The sequence below is a fragment of the Oncorhynchus clarkii genome, chromosome 4, assembly GCF_045791955.1.
Source record: "Oncorhynchus clarkii lewisi isolate Uvic-CL-2024 chromosome 4, UVic_Ocla_1.0, whole genome shotgun sequence".
NCBI classification, from domain to species: domain Eukaryota; kingdom Metazoa; phylum Chordata; class Actinopteri; order Salmoniformes; family Salmonidae; genus Oncorhynchus; species Oncorhynchus clarkii.
In genome coordinates this window covers 24398320-24419752 of record NC_092150.1, presented here as the reverse complement: position 1 = coordinate 24419752, position 21433 = coordinate 24398320, and the positions used below count along the sequence as shown (strand labels likewise).

The 21433-nt window shown below is 42.8% G+C and overlaps 1 protein-coding gene across 1 annotated transcript in view; it reads right to left on the bottom strand.

The window, feature by feature from the left end:
- Positions 1-21433, bottom strand: part of LOC139406627 (xenotropic and polytropic retrovirus receptor 1 homolog) — a 100929-nt gene that overhangs the window by 30679 nt on the left and 48817 nt on the right. The window contains exon 3 of the mRNA XM_071149432.1: positions 4821-4922. Coding sequence (XP_071005533.1) covers positions 4821-4922 — 102 coding nt within the window. The remainder of the gene's footprint in view (positions 1-4820; positions 4923-21433) is intronic.

The following is a 21433-nucleotide window of genomic DNA, read 5'->3' as shown; positions in this document are numbered from 1 at the left end:
TGTGGTAGAGGGGATTAATCCAAAATCACACAACAACAACAAAAATAAGAACAATAGATATAGTTATAGAGGCCCGAGAAGAAAACATAATAATAATAAAAATAAATAAATTGTCCGATTGTCTATTCAGATAGCAGCCGGTAAGACAGCTAACGGTTAGCGGGCCGCAGATGGGCGTTCAGGTAACGTCGCGACAGAGGAGCCAGCCGGATCTCATTCAGGTAGATAACGTCGGCAGTCCAGTTGTGAAGGCCCGGTGGGGCTCCGCGTAGGCAGTGAAACGGGTCCAGATAGGTGACTGCAGCCCAAGAGTGAATGATGGAACTCAGGAGTGATTGACGGAGCTGGCTAGCACCGGAACAATCGATGTTTGCTCCGGAATCGACGAAAGCCGACTGTCACACGGATAGCAGCTAGCTAGCTGTGAGATCCGGGTATGAATGTCCAGAGAGCAGTTGAAATCCAGGGACATGGAGAGAAAAATTGGTCCGGTATGTTCCGTTCCGAGCCGCGCCGTACAAAACTGGCGATAGATTTTCGATGGATTTTCGAGCTAAAGGATAGCTGATGACCACAAACCGTGGTTAGCTGAATACTAACGATTTGCCAGTAAAGAAGCTAACTAGCTTCTGATTAGATTCTGGATTAGCTTCTGGGCTAGCTCCTGGCTAGCTTCTGGCTAGTTTCTGGCTAGCTTCTTGGAGTTTCTGGCTAGCTTCTTGGAGGATTACAGATCTGAGGTAAATAATACTTTTTTATAAATATAAATTGGTGAGGCTGGTTGCAGGAGAGTGTTTAGAAGATGAGTTGATGGAAAATAAAATGTATGTGAAAAAAGTTGTAAATATATATATATACAGGACACGACAAGACGAGGACAAAATACGTCTGAACTGCTATGCGATCTTGGAGTCAGTCTTGGGGTTGGGGTTGCCTATCTAACTGCATTTGTTTAGGCTACCCCAATGGGCTAGTCAATAGCTAACCTTAGATCACAAACTAAGTGTTGTCGCAATAACATTATTTTGACTTCGATACAAATGCCAGCTTAATATAACGATACTCAATATGATTCCACTGTGAATTTTCTTTCTCAAAGTCAAATATACACCTCTGTTACTGTAAAAACATGCGGTCAACTCTCCATCTGGAGAGCCAGGTTACTAGGTGCAGGCTTTTGACCCAGCCCTCTCAAACACACCTGTCAGCTCCTGTTGAGCAGTTGATTGGTAAAATTGTTAGAGCAGGCCTGAAACAAAAGTATGCAGTACACACCCAATAGCTCTCTTGGAGGTAACTATTATATGCTATAGCCTAACATTAGAACTACAACCAAACATTTGATTTTAAAAAACACATTCCCGTTTTCAGTGAATCAGGTATATAATGGCAATACTTCAAATCCAAATAATTGTATTGGTCACATTTGGCCGCCTTTCGTTCCAGTTCTCTGCTGCCTGTGACTGGAACGAATTGCAAAAATCGCTGAAGTTGGAGACTTTTATCTCCCTCACCAACTTCAAACATCTGCTATCTGAGCAGCTAACCGATCGCTGCAGCTGTACATAGTCCATCTGTAAATAGCCCACCCAATTTTACCTACCTCTTCCCCATACTGTTTATATTTATTTACTTTTCTGCTCTTTTGCACAGCAATATCTCTACCTGTACATGACCATCTAATCATTTATCACTCCAGTGTTAATCTGCAAAATTGTAATTATTCGCCTACCTCCTCATGCCTTTTGCACACAATGTATATAGACTCTCTTTTTTTTCTACTGTGTTATTGACTTGTTAATTGTTTACTCCATGTGTAACTCTGTGTTGTCTGTTCACACTGCTATGCTTTATCTTGGCCAGGTCGCAGTTGCAAATGAGAACTTGTTCTCAACTAGCCTACCTGGTTAAATAAAGGTGATTTTTTAAATTTTTAAATACACATATTTAGCAGATGTTATTGCGGGTATAGTGAAATGCATGCAAGTTAGCTAAAACTTGTTTATTTATTTATGATCCTGCTAAAATATTTCAGTGGTCAGGGCAAGTAAGATCTATTGACTAACATGAATAGAGTTGAAGTCGGAAGTTCACATACACCTTATTATGTATTTCAGCTTTTATTTCTTTCATCACATTCCCCGTGGGTCAGAAGTTTACATACATTCAATTAGTATTTGGTAGCATTGCCTTAAATTGGTTCACTTGGGTCAAACTATTCAGGTAGCCTTCCACAAGCTTCCCAGAAAAGTTGGGTGAATTTTGGTCCATTCCTCCTGACAGCTGGTGTAACTGAGTCAGGTTTGTAGGCCCCCCTGCTCGCACACACCTTTTCAGTTCTGCCAAAAATCTTCTATAGGATTGAGGTCAGGGATTTGTGATGGCCACGTACTTTGGTGCGAAAAGTGCAAATCAACTCCAGAACAACATCAAAGGACCTTGTGAAGATGCTGGAGGAAACAGGTACAAAATAATCTATATCCACAGTAAAACGAGTCCTATATCGACATAACCTGAAATGCCGCTCAGCAAGGAAGAAGCCACTGCTCCAAAACCGCCATTAAAAAAGCCAGACTACGGTTTGCAACTGCACATGGGGACAAAGATCTTACTTACTCTGGTCTGATGAAACAAAAATAGAACTGTTTGGCCATAAGCATACTTTAAGGACAACAAAGTCAAGGTATTGGAATGGCCATCACAAAGCCTTGACCTAAATCCTATAGAACATTTGTGGACAGAACTGAAAAAGCAAGTGTGAACAAGGAGGCCTACAAACCTGACTAAGTTACACGAGCCCTGTCACTGGGGAAGCTTGTGGAAGGCTACCTGAAATGTTTGACCCAAGTTAAGCAATTTAAAGCCAATGTTACCAAATACTAATTGAGTGTATGTAAACTTCTGACCCACTGGGAATGTGATGAAATAAATAAAAGCTGAAATAAATAATTCTATCTACTATTATTCTGACATTTCACATTCTTAAAATAAATTGGTGATCCTAACTGACTTTAGACAGGGGATTTTTACTAGGACTAAATGTCAGGAATTGTGAAAAACTGAGTTTAAATGTATTTAGCTAAGGTGTATGTAAACTTCCGACTTCAACTGTATCTATGCAATATGGTAGCCTAGCCTATGAAGATATCAACAACCATTAGAAACAACATGCAACCTGTCCATAGGATCATTTTAGTGAAGCAATGGGTGGCTGACACTACATTTTAACTCCAGTGAGTGTAGGCCTATATGACATGTAGATCTGTGTAACCAGTTATTTATATGGTCAAACTCTGGCCAAATATACAGGCTAGCATACGAATTATGGATTAATAGGGCTACATGAATTTGCCTAACTTCTAAATTAGCCTACATCTCTTTGTCTTCACTGTTCCCTACTACCCACAATTCTCCACTGGCATCACAGAATAAATGGCCTGAGTAGCCTCTCGCTCTCCTTATTTCTCTTGAACTAGCCTAGCCCAATGCGAGTCCCAATAGCAATATTTGGTTGAGCAATTTTTTTTAAATTAGGAGAAGAATCACTCTTGCTTACTGAATATAACATTGGCTACACCATTGGCAATGAACTGGCGGTAAATTATGAATGACAAGAGCGCAGGCTACGTGTAGCTGGGATGTGAGGTGATCACATAGGCTGGTGGTGATACATTGATACATTGCAACACTGATGCAGTATATAAACGTAGCCTACACAGGAGAGACAGAGGGAAACCCATTCATTTATTCACACAACAAGCCTGTCTTTTGCAGAAAATGTGTTCCATTGGTCCGATAGGGGAGGCAAATGGGAAGTTTGGCTAAGATAGGAAAAATAGGAAAAACTGCAAAACGGTGAATGTAAACCAGGAAACAACACACTATACCCTCCCCTGTACCCAATTTAAAAACTACACAACCCTCCCCTGTACCCAATAAAAAACTACACAACCCTCCCCAAAGCAAAGAAAAAAGTTACTCCCTCCTCCCCCATTTTGGACCCCCCCTCTCCCTAAGTAATTTTAGAACCGTCCCTTATTGAGCAACAGTGATGGGAAATCATTTTTTTTCAGAGGAAATAAAAGCGAGGAGCAACAGGATTTTGGTCAGAGTCCCAGTTCTCTTTGGCAGTCCAACCTGGCCTGAGTTTATTTCAGCTTCCTGCAAAGCTTCAATGGGAGGGGATGTTTATTGGAGAAGAAAAACAAGGAAAGGCTTTAAGGAAAGGCTAATTAAAGTGGACACTAATGAATGCACCTCTTGAATACTTTGTTGGCTTCCCATCTAGCTCGTATTATTACCAATAAAGTATGTGCTTGATAGTAATGATTCAGTATATATCGAATGTCCATATTGCCAGGCAGCATCAGCCCATTAAATGCAGTTCTACTAACAGCCTCTAGGGGCAGCAATGTTTCCTTATACCTCAGAGAAAAGGTTTATAAGCAGTACTGCATATGACATCTCATATTACATGAGGCATATATACTCCCTCCCTGAAATGAACCAGGCCTCCTTTGCTAATTTGATCAGCCATGCTTAAATCCAAGTTCCCCGCATTAGACAAAACGTCACTTAGTTGGCACACAAGTAAAGCTCATCACTCTACATGACACACAATGTACAACTGTATACATGTGCAAGACGTCAAGGCAATTACTAACTACTCCCAATGCACTGCAGGCTGACAGTTATGGCATTAGAAGTTAGCCTACTGTGAGTGGGCAAACTGCAGATGCTCAGGGCCAATCAACAGGATGGTCTCACTTAGTCAGAGAGAATAACTCACATAGCAGCACTGCTCCATCAAATAGGCCTACCTGAATAGAATGTGTTGATCTTCAGAAGCTCTTTCTCACAATTCTGGAAAAACTTCTCCTCAAACTTGGCGTAGTATCTCTTGACAGTGTCTTCATCTGTGACTGGAGAGGGAAAATAGAGAGAGAGAGAGACCGAGAGAGAGAGAGAGAGAGAGAGAGAGAAAGGTCAGTTTTCAGAGAAGAGGTACATTAGCTGCTTATCGTAACAATATTCAACAAAAACACATTATGTAACCAATCAGAAACAATTCTATTTTTTGGGTGAGATATAAAAAAGAAACAATACAGAACATACACAAACATCAAATACATCAGACCTGCCCAGACCCACGTGCTCACACCCCCATCTCCAGCGCCCACATCACTCTCCGCCACATTGCCTCAAACTGCACCATGTTGTTTCTCTCCGTTGCCCGCGCACTGTCAACATTTAGAAAATAAAGCATTTGACATTTCCATTGTGTTAACAACGGGAGATTGGTTGGTTTTCAGTTTTTAACTATATGTTTTTTCAAGATGAGTATCTCACTGCACCCTCTTATTCCATGTCTTGAAATATTCAGACAGACGGATTAAAAGTACAGTTACATTGTAATACTTCTGACAGCCAACTTTCTAACTCTGCCCATAACATGTGGACTTTATAACATTGCCAGAAGGCATGGACTATTGAGTCGTTGTTAGTTTTACACTTAAGACATGACTCTGCCGTTGTGCTGTAGAATTTGTGTATTTTGTCTTGTATAATAAATTCTATACATTAGTTTACACTGGACTAAGCATAGATTTTCGTTAACTGTAATTCCGTTACTTATGTTCCAACATTCCCTCCATATTGTGCCAATATCAGGTCTTTTTAAGTCTTGGTTCCATCAGCTTATATTTTTTTTTCTAAGAGATTGTCAGTTGGATAGGCTTTTAGATATGAGAAACAATTCATGAACACAAACCATTATGGAAACCAGCTTTTTGTGCAACAGTTCATGAATATGGTAATTGTAGACCGAGAGGAATGTGAGCATTTTTTGGAGAAATACAGGTATCTGTTGGACTCATCTGTCACGCCCTGGCCTTAGTATTTTGTGTTTTCTTTAATATTTTGGTCAGGCCAGGGTGTGATTATGTGTTTGTCTTGTCTAGGGTTTTGTAGATTAATGGGGTTGTGTTTAGTAGAGTAGTCTAGATAAGTCTATGGTTGCCTAGAGTGGTTCTCAATCAGAGGCAGGTGTTTATCATTGTCTCTGATTGGGAACCATATTTAGGCAGCCATATTCTTTGAGTATTTTCATGGGTGATTGTTCCTGTCTTTGTGTTTGTTGCACCAGATAGGGCTGTTTTGGTTTTTCACGTTTATTGTTTTTGTAAACTGTTTGTATTTTCATCTTTCATTAAAGATGTTTATGAATAATCACGCTGCATTTTGGTCCTCCTCTCTTTCACCGGAAGAAAACCGTAACATCATCCACATCCTTCAGGCTGATTCTCCTTAGACAACAATCCGTTTTAAGGTTTAATGTCACTTGCACAAGTACAGTGAAATGCCTTTCTTGCGAGCTCTAACCCCAACAATGCAGTAATCAATAACAACCTCTAACCTCTGGCGAGCAGAGATAGACCGAGAGGGGTGACCCGGGTTGATAAAGTGGAGTCCAAGCCTCCTCTGCTAACTTAGCCTAGGGTAGGGAGACAGGGAGGCCCTCTCACCGGGAAAGAGACTCATACCGTGGGATAATTAAGGCTAGAATGCGCGGTGGGAGTTAACCCACCCTGTGTGGTCAAGAGAAGATCCAATGACTACCCGTGTGTGAGTGAACCTAGTAGGACCGTCTGGGAGGCAGCCCACACTGGTCACCTCCACAATTGACCGAGTTTCTATTCAGCCCACAAAGCTCACCAACACACCCCTGCCTCGCTCGTTCCTCTGATGGTACACAAGTGCTTGTTTTCCAAAGGAAGTCATTCACGGTGTATAAATAATACAAATGTTAGGAACAAGCACAGGGCGGCAGGTAGCCTAGTGGTTAGAGCCAGTTGGGCCAGTAACCGAAAGGTTTCTGGATTGAATCCCCTAGCTGACAAAATCTGTCATTCTACCCCTGAGCAAGGCAGTTAACCCACTGTTCCCTGTGCGCCGAAGACGTGGATGTCGATTATGGCAGACCCTGCACCTCTCTGATTCAGAGGGTTTGGGTTAAATGCGGAAGATGCATTCAGTTGTACAACTGACTATGTATCTTTGCTTTCCCACTGGCTCAGCTCTAAATAAGGGCACCTTTAATATGGTTAAGGATTCTGGCTGAACCAGGCTGGGTAAGGAGTCTGTTCAGTAACCTCTCCTCCTGTGTTATGTTGTTTTAATCTCACAGTCATCCGCCACACATTGTAACCCAACACCCCTGTGAGTTGCCTGGGGGATTCCTTCCTCTGTCTGCATCCCCCGCTCCCCCACCCCCTCCCCAATGGCAGCCAAGAGGACCAGGGCCACAGGGCGCTGTTCCAAGCCACAGGTCTACACCACAGGATCAACAGGCTATAGTTCTAATGCTTCATAGTAACCACATCCCATCAGTCTATAACAGCTGGCAATATTTGACAGTGATCCTGAGAGTAGAGAGTCACAGTGTAAGAGACAGGCCTCGCCTGCTGGGACTGAGAAAGACAGATACAAAGATGATCTGCACACTGAGAGAATGTGCTTCTCTATATCCTCTCTCTGCTAATAAAACACTTATTATTTTTCAATGATTATTCATCCCGATCACTCTCTTATCAATGTTAGCCTGTCCAGACTTGCGAGTTGACACCAGTACTGATTCATCATTGATGTTCTATCTAAATGTCACAGCGAAGGATACATCACACTATCCATCAGTAGGGTAAGAATAGAAATGTTAGCTAGCCTATCATATGAATTGACCCTTTGATGCAAGTTGAAACCTTTAGATGGAGAGCCATTCAATTATTTTCTCGGTAATAAGAAAAAGATGCCCAAGGCTGTAGGCTGTCGATATCCCTGCTCTATTCACCTGCAAGGAGAGCGAGAATGCAGGGAGAGACTGATTGTGTTTGGTAAAAGGCAGTTAAAATGTTCCTCAGAGCCAGCAAGGAAGTCAACGATTTATAGCTTTGCAGGAAAAATGAGAAAAATATCTGTATATTTAAAAGTACAGTGCATTCAGACCCCTTGACTTTCTCCACATCCTGTTACATCACAGCCGTATTCTAAAAGTGTGTTTTTCCCGTCATCAATCTACACACAATATCCCATAATAACAAAGCAAAAATAGGTTTAGATTTTTTTTCTCACATTTATTAAAAATAAAAAACTTAAATATTACATTTACATAAACATTCAGACACTTTACTCAGTACTTTGCTGAAGCACCTTTGGCAGCGACTACAGCCTCCATTCTTCTTGGGTATAACGCTACATGCTTGGACCGCCTGTATTTGAGGTGTTTCTCCCCTTCTTCCCATTTCTCCCAGATCCTCTCAAGCTCTGTCAGGTTGGATGGGGAGCATCACTGCACAGCTATTTTCAGGTCTCTCCAGAGATGTTCGATTGGGTTCAAGTCCGGGCCCTGGCTGGGCCACTCAAGGACATTCAGAGACTTGTCCCAAAGTCACTCCTGCATTGTCTTGGCTGTGTGCTTAGGGTCATTGTCCTGTTGGAAGGTGAACCTTCGCCCCAGTCTGAGGTCCTGAGCGTTCTGGAGCAGGTTTTCATCAAGGATATCTCTGTACTTTCCCTCGATCCTGACTAGTCTCCCAGTCCCTGCGGCTGAAAAACATCCCCACAGCATGATGTTGCTACCACCATGATTCACCGTAGGGATGGAGACAGGTTTCTTCCAGACGTGAGTTCAATCTTGATTTCATCAGACCAGTGACTCTTGTTTATCATGGTCTGGGAGTCCGTTAGGTGCCTTTTGGCAAACTCCAAGGGGGCTGTCATGTCCCTTTTACTGAGGAGTGGCTTCCATCTGGCCACGCTACCATAAAGGCCTGATTGGTGGAGTACTCCAGAGATGGTGGCTTTCTGGAAGGTTCTCCCATCTCCACAGAGGAACTCTGGAGCCCTGTCAGAGTGACCATCGGGTTCTTGGTTACCTGCCTGACCAAGGCCCTTCTCCCCCGATTGCTCAGTTTGGTCGGGCGACCAGCTCTGGTGGTTCCAAACCTCTTCCATTTAAGAATGATAGGTGCCACTGTCTTCTTGGTGACCTTCAATGCTGCAGACATTTTTTTGGTACCCTTCCCCAGATCTGTGCCTTGACAATCCTGTCTCGGAGGTCTACAGACAATTCCTTCAACCTCATGGCTTGGTTTTTGCTCTGGCATGCACTATCAACTGTGGAACCTTAGACAGGTGTGTGCCTTTCCAAATCATGTCCAATCAATTGAATTGACCACAGGTGGACTTCAATCAAGTTGAATGGAAACAGGATGCACCTTAGCTCAATTTTCGAGTCTCATAGCAAAGGGTCTGAATACGCATGTAAGTATTTTCTATTTGTATTTTTTTATATACATTTGCAAAACATACTTATATCCATTTTTTCTTTGTCATTATGGAGTATTGTGTGTAGATTGATAAGGAAAACAATGAATTGAATCAATTTTAGAATAAGGCTGTAATGTAACATGTGTGGAAAAAGTCTAGGGGTCTGAATACTTTCCAAATGCACTGTATAATATATTCCGATGTTAATCATACTCAGTGGTTGGAAATGTTTCAGAATTCATTTTATGAACTGAAATAGTCCCAAGGTGCTGGCACACTAAATATGTCCCCTTTATTGAAGTTCAGCCTATCCCCATGAGAGAGGCATCTTGCAAGTCCTGATTCTGCATAAAAACAACATAACGACTTGAACAAAGGAAAACAACAACAGCCATGCTCAACTTTCTGAACTGAGCCTGGACAGACAGACAGACAGACAGACAGACAGACAGACAGACAGACAGAGTGTGCTGTAAAACAGCTGCGATCAGTGGGGCATAGCCAGTGTTGAGTTGAGGAGGTCAGAAGGGCGTGTGAGTGCCCAACAGTGTGTATCCACACTGCACCTCCCATTCCGTCTGGAGGAGAAGAGGATGAGAGGACACAGCTATCTATCTGAGGGATGGATGTATGCTCTGCCCAAGCCTCAGAGAATTTCATGACTCACTTCCCAATGACACTGCAGTCACAATACACGTTGGGCCAGGAAACAATCAAGGGAGAGTTCAGCCATTTTACATCTGGCTGGCAAGCTATCACTCCTCCCAGCACAGACTGGGGTAAGACTCAAGTGTAGAGAAAAAGCCTGTGAGAATAGGGGACTGCAGTACTGCTGCAAAACAAGGTCAAAAACAAGATCCCAAAGGAAGGGGTCATAGAACACTGGGAACCAGTCTACATAAAGGGGGAGGCAGATGACAAATAAGACGGAGAAATAAGACGCATGTGGACTTTTGATGAAATGAGCCTAGAGGATGTTATGAGAAGAAATGGAGGAGATGAAAGCCTAGACAGAAGGGTAGGGAGAGGGCTGTGGAGTGACCCCTCGCCCCCCTCTCTCCCCCCGCTGACGCTCTACTGAGGAGCCCTGCTGGACCCCAGGAGACCGTGAGTGTGTGTGTGTGATGTGTTAGAACAAAGGAGTGAGAGGCAGCTCTGCTCTGAAACAGCCCTGTAGCTACACATTATTCACCAGGCGTCCAATGCAAAAACGTCTCTATAACCAACATTCCAGCCTCATGTGCTTCACCTCAACCTTTTCCAAAGACTCAAATCTGCATGAATCAACATAATTAGGCACCCGGAGTTAGAGCAAAGTGCAAGCTGTCTATGACTCCATGCTAATATATTTTCAACTAAAAGGACGGATATAAATGGACAGCTTAATTGCAGATAAAAAAAAAGACTAAGGCCTCCCGGGTGGCGCAGTGGTTAAGGGCGCTGTATTGCAGCGCCAGCTGTGCCATCAGAGTCCCTGGGTTCGCGCCCAGGCTCTGTCGTAACCGGCCGCGACCGGGAGGTCCGTGGGGCGACGCACAATTGGCCTAGCGTCGTCCGGGTTAGGGAGGGCTTGGTCGGTAGGGGTGTCCTTGTCTCATCGCGCACCAGCGACTCCTGTGGCGGGCCGGGCGCAGTGCGCGCTAACCAAGGTGGCCAGGTACACGGTGTTTCCTCTGACACATTGGTGCGGCTGGCTTCCGGGTTGGATGCGCGCTGTGTTAAGAAGCAGTGCGGCTTGGTTGGGTTGTGTATCGGAGGACGCATGACTTTCAACCTTCGTCTCTCCCGAGCCCGTACGGGAGTTGTAGCGATGAGACAAGATAGTAGCTACCACAACAATTGGATACCACGAAATTGGGGAGAAAAAGGGGTAAAATTCAAAAAAAAGAAAAAAAAAAGACTAAAACGGGTGTGAAATAATAATGATATAGAGCATTTATTCTCATTTATCAAAGATGTCTGTATTTGTTTGAATCCAAGCCCTTCTCTCTCACCGTATGGGGCCTCGTCATTGCACCACTGGCTGGTGAGGAGACAGCCCAGTCCACTCATACTCCAAATGTATCATCCTCCCCAGTGTCCCTCTGACGGACAATTCTGGAGGTCCCCTGAGCTCATTACCCTCTGAGTGGTACTGTGGCACAGCCTACAGCCCTCAGGGTAACCCCTCCAGGCAGCCGACTGCTACCCCCAAACAGCATTCTGCTACAAAAACCCAGAGCCACAGAGAGCAAACAAGCTGGGTCACACCAAAGCTGGCTCCACCGGCTATCAGTAAATGGTATCCTGCAGCAGTATCGGCCCTGACATTACAGGGATGAGGGAGCGCTTAGGTGGTGTGTGTGTGTGTGTGTGTGTGTGTGTGTGTAGCGCAAGCAGTGAGATGATGATGGAATTCCTCCTAGGAGACTAATAGTTCTGTCCCTGTGGGCTCAGTGTGAAGATGGATGTTCTGGCTGACTCCTATAGTGGTTGATTGTGTTGGTTTTACATCCGCATTTCACCTCTCTGTCAGCACAGAGCAGGGTTCTACTCTTTCTTTTGAGGTGAGCTCCTTGTTGTTTTGTCTATATATAGTGACATGATGGAGCTGTGAGATTTGTACCCTTTTAACCATGACAGAGTGTCTCATGGAGGACAGGCTGGGTAAGTTGTCGTTTTTTTCCCCGTTTATCTTCATGGTTTCTTAGCTCTCTTTGTTTCAGTGGATACTGGATATAGCATTTCTAAAAAAAAAGTATGAGTTCCGTTTGATTAAGATGTGTTAACAAACGCTGCGAATCATGGACAAGTGCCTGAAGGGGATGGGGTATATTATGCACCATAGTCCCAGTACACGGGGCTTCCCAGCCATTACCACCATGTTTCAACTGACGCCCAGGGCAGTCACAGAAGGGAAGTGAGAAAAGTGTAAGTGCTTTAGAGCAGTCAGGAAAAGAAAAACACAATTATTCTGTAGTAGAGGGATGGGTGAGTAGACTGTGAGTGTTTGCGAGTGTGTGATAGAATCTAAACCTACACAAACCATTAGCAGCCACATTTACAGAGCTGTGATGAATTCTACAGTATGTTTTACTTTAGGACGAGGTTCAGCACTATGGACAGCTCCTGCTCCAGCTAAGCTGCTGTTGGTATGACCAAAGGCATCATGCCCATAGCGGGCACAGAGTAGGGGCATGTTCCCCCTGAGATTTTTTTAAAGCATAATAAGCATTAATAATTAAGCATAATGATTATGGTTATAGATTGCATGAAAAAGTTGTTTCAGGTGTTTGAGAAATGCTAAATTCTCCAATTTACAAACAACCGCCCAAATCAAATCAAATTTTATTTGTCACAGACACATGGTTAGCAGATGTTAATGCAAGTGTAGCGAAATGCTTGTGCTTCTAGTTCCGACAATGCAGTAATATCCAACGAGTAATCTAACCTAACAATTTCACAACAATTACCTTATACACACAAGTGTAAAGGAATGAATAAGAATATGTACATAAAAAAATATATGAATTAATGATGGTATAGAACGACTTAAGCAAGATGCAGTGGATGGTATAGAGTACAGTATATACATATGAGATGAGTAATGTAGGGTATGTAAACATTATATAAAGTGGCATTGTTTAAAGTGGCTAGTGATACATTACATCAAGATGGCAAGATGCAGTAGATGGTATAGAGTACAGTATATACAGTGGGGAGAACAAGTATTTGATACACTGCCGATTTTGCAGGTTTTCCTACGTACAAAGCATGTAGAGGTCTGTAATTTGTATCATAGGTACACTTGTGAGAGACAGAATCTAAAACAAAAATCCAGAAAATCACATTGTATGATTTTTAAGTAATTCATTTGTATTTTATTGCACTTTATTGCAGCCTTGCGAGGGTTAACACGTTAAAATGTTTTGCTCACGTCGGCTGCAGTGAAGGAGAGCCCGCAGGTTTTGGTAGCGGGCCATGTCAGGGGCACTGTGTTGTCCTCAAAGCGAGCAAAGACGTTGTTTAGTCTGTCTGGGAGCAAGACATCCTGGTCCGCGACAGGACTGGTTTTCCTTTTATAGCCCCCAGGCCATCCTCACGTACTTTGTGCCCCCTCAGATTTTTGGGGTGCATGACGCCCCTGGGTAAGAGCCAGTTTGGTTGGGAACACCTCATTGGTTGTTACTGGAGGAAGCAGTACCATATTAGTCTACCTCATGAGAAAACAATACAACAATACGCCAGCAACCATAAATCCACTCTAAAGCTCTTGATATCCTGTTGACCTTTATGGAGGTCAGAAGTGAAATAAATAAGGGGACCTGAACAAAATGCTCTATATCTGAAGACAACCTCTACATAAATCCTTCATGTTAACCCCCATGTGGTGATGAGCAAACATGAGCTCTCTGCCATGTCAGAGGCTCTAACCCTCTGTGAGCTGTACACACACACAGAAAGAAACATGAGGTGTTGTGGGTCATAATGTAATAATGTAATAATGAAGGAGAGGGTTGTTTACAAAAATCATATTGCATAATCTACTGGAAGCCTTTGTTTTCTAGTTGAAAATGGATGCATCTGTGTTACATTTTATGCCCAAGTCCACTTTTCTCTCCATTTTTACTGAACATCTTCCTAGTGTCCCGATTATCACAGGGATTGTGACAGGAACATGGAGTATGACTGGCCCAGAAAACTGTGGGTGATGTGTTCAGACTAGAGGTCGACCGATTATGATTTTTCAACGCCGATACCGATACTGATTATTGGAGGACCAAAAAAAGCTGATACCGATTAATAGGCCGATTTATATATATATATATATATATATTATCTCGTTCCCTTTATATATATTTGTAATAATGACAATTATAACAATACTGAACAAACACTTTTATTCTAACTTAATATAAAACATAAATACAATCGATTTAGTCTCAAATAAATAATGAAACATGTTCAATTTGGTTTAAATAATGCGAGAAGAAAGTAAAAGTGCAATATATCCCATGTAAAAAAGCTAACGTTTAAGTTCCTTGCTCAGAACATGAGAACATATGAAAGCTGGTGGTTCCTTTTAACATGAGTCTTCAATATTCCCGGTTAAGAAGTTTTAGGTTGTAGTTATGTTACATCTCTCGTCGGAAGGCATGGAGCAAAACGCAGCGTGGTAAGTGTTCATGATTATTTATTACTCAAAAACACTCAAACAAAATAACAAAGTGAAAAAATGCACCTGACAGAAACAGTTCTGTCAGGTGCAGACACTAAACAGAAAATAACTACCCACAAAACACAGTTGGGAAAAAGGCTGCCTAAGTATGATTCCCAATCAGAGACAACGATAGACAGCTGCCTCTGATTGGGAACCAAACAAAGAAATAGAAAACATAGAAATAAAGAAATTAGAATGCCCACCCTAGTCACACCCTGGCCAAACCAAAATATAGAATAAAAGCCTCTCTATGTCCAGGGCGTGACAAGTTATTATAGGAATTTATAAGACTATTTCTCTCTATACCATTTGTATTTCATATACCTTTGACTACCTTTGACTAGATGTTCTTATAGGCACTATAGTATTGCCAGCCTAATCTCGGGAGTTGATAAATCATAAACAGTGCTGTGCTTCAAGCATTGCGAAGAGCTGCTGGAAAACACAGGAAAGTGCTGTTTGAATGAATGCTTACGAGCCTGCTGCTGCCTACCACCGCTCAGTCAGACTGCTCTATCAAATATCAAATCATAGACTTAATTATATTATAATAAACACACAGAAATACGAGCCTTAGGTCATTAATATGGTCAAATCCAGAAACTATAATTCCGAAAACAAAATGTTTATTCTTTCATCAACCATGTGTAGTTAACTAGTGATTATGTGAAGATTGATTGTTTTTTATAAGATAAGTTTAATGCTAGCTAGCAACTTACCATGGCTCCTTGCTGCACTCGTGTAACAGGTGGTCAGCCTGCCATGCAGTTTCATCGTGGAATGCAATGTAATCGGCCAAAATCAGTGTCCAAAAATGCGGATTACCGATTGTTATGAAAACTTGAAATCAGCCCTAATTAATTGGCCTTGCCGATTAATCGGTCAACCACTAGTTCAGACCAGTGATATCATCATCTCTTATTGTCCTGAAGGTGTAGTCAGGGGAGACAACATGACATGGATTCCTCTCTGAGCCTCACAGCTTTAAGAGCCCCAGTCATTTTCCACTTCATTTAAGCCATGTAATGATGCTTCATTGTTGTTTTATCACCCATATCCTTCTGGCATCATTATTACCTTAGCTGAAAGTGCAGTTACTGCCACTATATTATTTTCTCTCATCTCGTTCCCTTCAACCTGACTTCAATCATTTTAATGGAATGGAAGTGTACCAGAGGTAGCTATAAAATACAAGAAAAGCTCTATTCTTATGGGTGCTGTGAGGACTCTTCGACCTACCCCAATTAGACAGGATCCTTTTCATATCTTATCACCTAATTGTATTGAATTGAGGGAGTGGGTGGGTGTTCTCCTGTGCTGCCTCAGCTGGCATTATTCTCAGGTTTCACCCTGTCTGACGAGTAAGGAAGACTTGTTTTTGGGGAGAAAAAAAAGAAAGAAATAGAAGAGAAAAGAAAGAGAGAGAGAGCACTCCCATAGAGCAGTTCTTCCTTGCAAGTTGACGTTTATTTGGGATGAATCTCGTCCTGGAGGCAAGATGATGGAGGGATGGCCAGAGAGCGCGAGAAAGAGAGAGCGAGAGAGAGCACTCACACAGAGCAGTTATTCCATTCCACCTACATCCTCTTGTTCCAGGCATACAGGATAAAAAGAACATGAAACAAAAACCTGGCAGACAGTGTCCCAACACCAACCCAACACCTCCTCCCACTCTGCTTCCTTCCTCTTCCCATTCCCCCTCCAGCCAGAATTAATTCCACCAGTCATGCAGCTGTGGTGCCAAGAGACCATTAAGAATCCACATTAACTAGGCTAGCCAGCCAGGCCCAGAGTGGAGTATCAACCCGAGTAAGGAGGGGTATAAATAAAACAGTTTGCTAAGTAAGCAACTCAAACTGAATCAAACACAGTTGTAGTCGTAAGAGGCTCACCACTTTGAGAGAGGTGTTTGTTTATCCAGTGCATCGATAAGTGTGTGTGTAAGCGTGATTGCGCCTGCGTGTGTGTCTGTGTGGGTTGAGGTGGATTGCCTGCAACCTGCAGGTATTGCACCAGTTGAATACATTAGTGGCAGGAAGGAGCCAAGACCAGATGGGATATGAAATGATCTGAGGGACCAAGAGGGTTATATCATGATATACTACACCAGCTCAGTGAGACAGAGAGAGACACAGGGAGAATGAATCATGAAACATTCACCAGCTCACTACCTAATAAAACCCACTGCCACAAACTAGATTATGCTGGAGGTGTTGAATGTCTATTTATTGCCATGTCTTTAGAGAAGTAAAGAGGGAATATTTCACAAACAGTCCTAGCAGTTGTTGATTGTGCTGAAAATAATCCCTTCCTTTTTATTGAATGTAGTGAGAATGTTAGACGAAATCAGGTGATCCCTTTTGCTACAGTACTGTAGTTTGGAAGCGCTGTCCAAGGTTCTGAAACTTTCTGCATTTCAGATAAGAAACAAGCCTGACATACTGTACAGAATAAGTTGCCTCTGTTGTACTTTCAGGCAATTTCTGCACCATAATAGGAATGAACGTCAAAACAATGAATTAGAGACAAATTGGCTTATCTCCTCTCAGGCATAGAAGGATCCTTGAATGTATCCCTTTAATGAAGTCTACATCCCTCAAACCACATTAAAGCTACGATACTAAACCTCAAGGGAAGTTGGTCAAACTTTGATTATAACTTCTTAAATATTTGACCATAGTAAAACTTTCACAATAGCTTTGAACCAATTACCTTAGAGAGTATATAGCCTCTTATAGCCTCTATAAGTCAAGACAATGGCTAATCAGAGTCTGACAACAAGATCCTTCTTACAATGTGGGTAATTTATTCCACATTTATCAGTACCATGTTACTACTGTAATTGTTTGGGGGACTCCTGAAGTGGAAACTACCATCTAATTCTGAGTGTGTAGGTCTGCGGCTCGATTCCCCACTGCCCTACTCTGCTTTGCTCTGCGTTGCCCTGGATTGTTTCCATCATCACTGTGATAAGGCCGGAGAGTAACAGCATTTAAAGCACTGCAGAAGAGACTGGGACAGCCTAAAAACACACCACTTCAATACAGCTAAGTGACTTTTTCCTACCAGGTTAGGAGAACTTATGCAGCAGGTTAGGATAATTAGGTTAAGGTTAGGAAAGGGGTTAGGGAAAATGCTTTCCTAACCTGCTACGAAAATCCCTTCGGGCGAAATGGCGTGTTTTTAGGCAGTCCCAATAGTGACTAAGTCGTTTAGACCAAGGGACTCATTTAACAGTTGAGGTGAGGGAGAAGGATGGAGACTGAGGGAGACGGAGGGAGGAGGGAGACGGAGCTACAGTGAGGCCACAGAGGAAGTAGACCACACCATTCTCCAGCCAAACAAAGAAACCCACAGCACAGGAAGCATATTGACTATGGGCTGCTGGGAAATGTAATAATTTAGCTAACAGGGCATTACATTTCCTCTACTTACTGTGTTCCCCCTGTCATCATAGGGCTACAAGGGTCAGAGGCAAAAAGAGGAAGTGGTGGACTAGAACCGAACACTACAACTAAACACCGCTAGGCTAACTGGTACTCCCTGTATAAACAGTGCCTTCGGAAAGTATTCAGATCCTTTTACTTTTTCCACATTTTGTTACTTTACAGCCTTGTCCTAAAATGGATTAAATTGTTTATTCTCCTCATCAATCTACACACAATACCCCATAATGACAAAGCAAAAAAAAATTTTTTTTGTGCTAATTTACTCAAAATAAAACAGAAATAAACATTTACGTAAGTATTCAGACCCTTTACTCAGTACTTTGTTGAAGCACCTTTGGCAGCGATTACAGCCATGAGTCTTCTTGTGTATGACGCTAAAAGCTTGACACACCTGTATTTGGGGAGCTTCTCCCATTCTTCTCTTTAGATCCTCTCAAGCTCTGTCAGGTTGGATGGGGAGCGTCACTGCACAGCTATTTTCAGGGTCTCTTCCAGAGATGCTCGGTCGGGTTCAAGTCCGGGCCACTCAAGGACATTCAGAGACTTGTCCCAAAGCCACTCCTGCGTTGTCTTGGCTGTGTGCTTACGGTCATTGTCCTGTTGGAAGGTGAACCTTCGCCCCAGTCTGATGTCCTGAGGGCTCTGGAGCAGGTTTACATCAAGGATCTCTCTGTACTTTGCTCCGTTCATCATTGCCTCAATCCTGACTAGTCTCCCAGTCCCTGCCGCTGAAAAACATCCCCACAACATGATGCTGCCACCACCATGCTTCACCATAGGGATGGTGCCAAGTTTCCTCCAAAGAGTTTAATCTTGGTTTCATCAGACCAGAGAATCTTGTTTCTCTTGGTCTGAGAGTCTTTAGGTGCATTTTGGCAAACTCCAAGCGGGCTGACATGTACCTTTTACTGAAGAGAGGCTTCAGTCTGGCCACTCTACCATAAAGGCCTGATTGGTGGAGTGCTGCAGAGATGGTTCTCCTTCTGGAAGGTTCTCCCATCTCCACAGAGGCACTCTTGAGCTCTGTCAGAGTGACCATCAGGTTCTTGGTCACCTCCCTGACCAAGGCTCTTCTCCCTCTTGCTCAGTTTGACCAGGCGGCCAGCTCTTGGAGGAGTCTTGGTGGTTCCAAACTTCTTCCATTTAAGAATGATAGAGGCCACTGTGTTCTTGGGGAATTTCAATGCTGCAGAAATGTTTTCGTACCCTTCCCCAGATCTGTGTCTCGACACAATCCTGTCTCGGAGCTCTACGGACAATTCCTCCAAACTCATGGCCTGGTTTTTGCTCTGACATGACATGCACCGTCAACTGTGGGACCTTATAAAGACAGGTGTGTGCCTTTCCAAATCATGTCCAATCAATTGAATTTAATCAATCAAGTTGTTGAAACATCTCAAGGATGATTAATAGAAACAGGATGTACGCAAGCTCAATTTTGAGTCTCATAGCAAAGAGACTGAATACTTACATAAATAAGGTATTTTCAGTTTTAGTTTTTTTTTGTTTTCACTTTCTCATTATGGGTTATTGTGTGTTGATTGCTGAGTAAATGTTGTTATTCAATCCATTTTAGAATAAGGCTGTAACGTAACAAAATGTGAAGAAAGTAAAGTGGTCTGAATACTTTCCGAAGGCACTGTATAATATATTTGTATTATTATTCATTGGAATGGGCTCGTAAGCAAGCATTTCACAGTGAAGTCTACACCCGTTGTTATCTCCCCTCGCTGACTTAGTAGACATCCTTACATCTATCTTAGCCTTGATAAGATCATGCTAAAGTTGTCACCGTATCTTGATCCTTCGTTATCACAGAGACTTTTTTTAGAGCACATCAAACATATCAGGGTTTTTGTAAGTCTCCTATTTCCCTGTCTGTATCTCTTCCTCCCTCTCTATGTGGTTCAGAGCCCTGTAGAGGCTGGCATTGTTGATCTGCTGATGTTGTTAAGTGTTATCTCCTGCGCTGACAGCCAGAGGAAGTTTGGCCCAGACCTCACCCTGCCTGCTCACAGCTCTACATGCAGCGGCTCCTTGAAGATTAGGGCCCTCCTTTATTCCTCTCCCACACACCTCCACAGGTAAAGGCACAAGGAAAATTCAGGCTGATAAGAGTTGATTGAAGGGCTCACTGGCTACGGTCTGTCACTCTGTTCTCTGTCAAGCAAAGGAATGGAACTTATGAAGACGATTGAAATGTTTACCTGCCTGGACGTTTCACAAAGTTTGTAAAGTTTTCTGGGATTTGTTTACGATTTAATATTTGAAACTGTGTGTGTCCCTCTAAACGTCAATTCTGCAACACACTCATTGAAATACAATTATAGAACTGTTGTACACATACTAAATAGAAGTACAGTGATTATTGCGTGGATGTAAATATACAGCTACAATACGGAATTCAAATGGAAATACTTTTGTTCTACATTTCATTTGGCACAGTTCCCTTTATCATGTTATCTATTTCAGATAATATCGGCTTTAATTCGTTTGGTACTGCGCCAATGAAGAAAGAAGATACATATTATTATTGTCTCAGCATGCACAGTCATGGATAGCAGAGCTCTTTCACTCAAAACAAATAGGACCAAATCTAATCAAAGAGACAAAGTATTACAAGATCATTTAAAAAAAAAAAAAACACTACCCTGCAGAATAAGTCCAGTCTGGGTTGCTACAGAACTAAGTCTCAGCCAGGCGGCTAGAACAGGCAGGACTGTGCTTTCAATTATTTTAGACAGAGGTATATGCTGGCATGATAATAAGACAATGAACACTTTCCCTCTCCTCCCCCGTGGAGCACTGCAACGAAGCTCCTCCCCCGTGGAGCACTGCAACGAAGCCTGTGAATTAACAGGACTGTCACTGCATACATCAGTATACAGCACTGCACTGCCAGCATGAAATCAGGTGGCCTGGTCTGCCTTTGGAAACAGCCTCATCCCTTTTGAAATGTCATGGTATAAAGAGCTGAGGGATGAGGCAGTGAGGCACACGCTGCTCTCTTCAGGAGAGCTGGAGCTGACCCATACACTGAACCATGCTACACCGACCGGCACAGACCCCAGACAATATGGCTCCACATGCCCGACGGCACGCCGTAAGAGGAAGCAGGCTGGGGCCTGGGAAATGGAGGGGAGGTAGAGGGGAGATGCCAAGACTCATCAGAATAGTGTTCTCTCCCAGCAGATGTCCAGAGTCTGGCAGTGTTTGCCAACTCTCCACAGACACCAGCAGAGCAACACAGAGAGGAGAGAAAGCCTGTTCTGTCCTCTATCCGCCCAGATAGTATCAGTAAGAGCTAGCTGTCCTAACAGGGGACTGCCTGCCTACATTTCCATATGTGGAGAAACTGCATCTATCATCAGGTCTGAGGACATTTAATTATATATCAAATGCAGGGAATAATGTATGATAATATTGTCAATAATTAAAAATAAAAAGTAAACATTTTCAC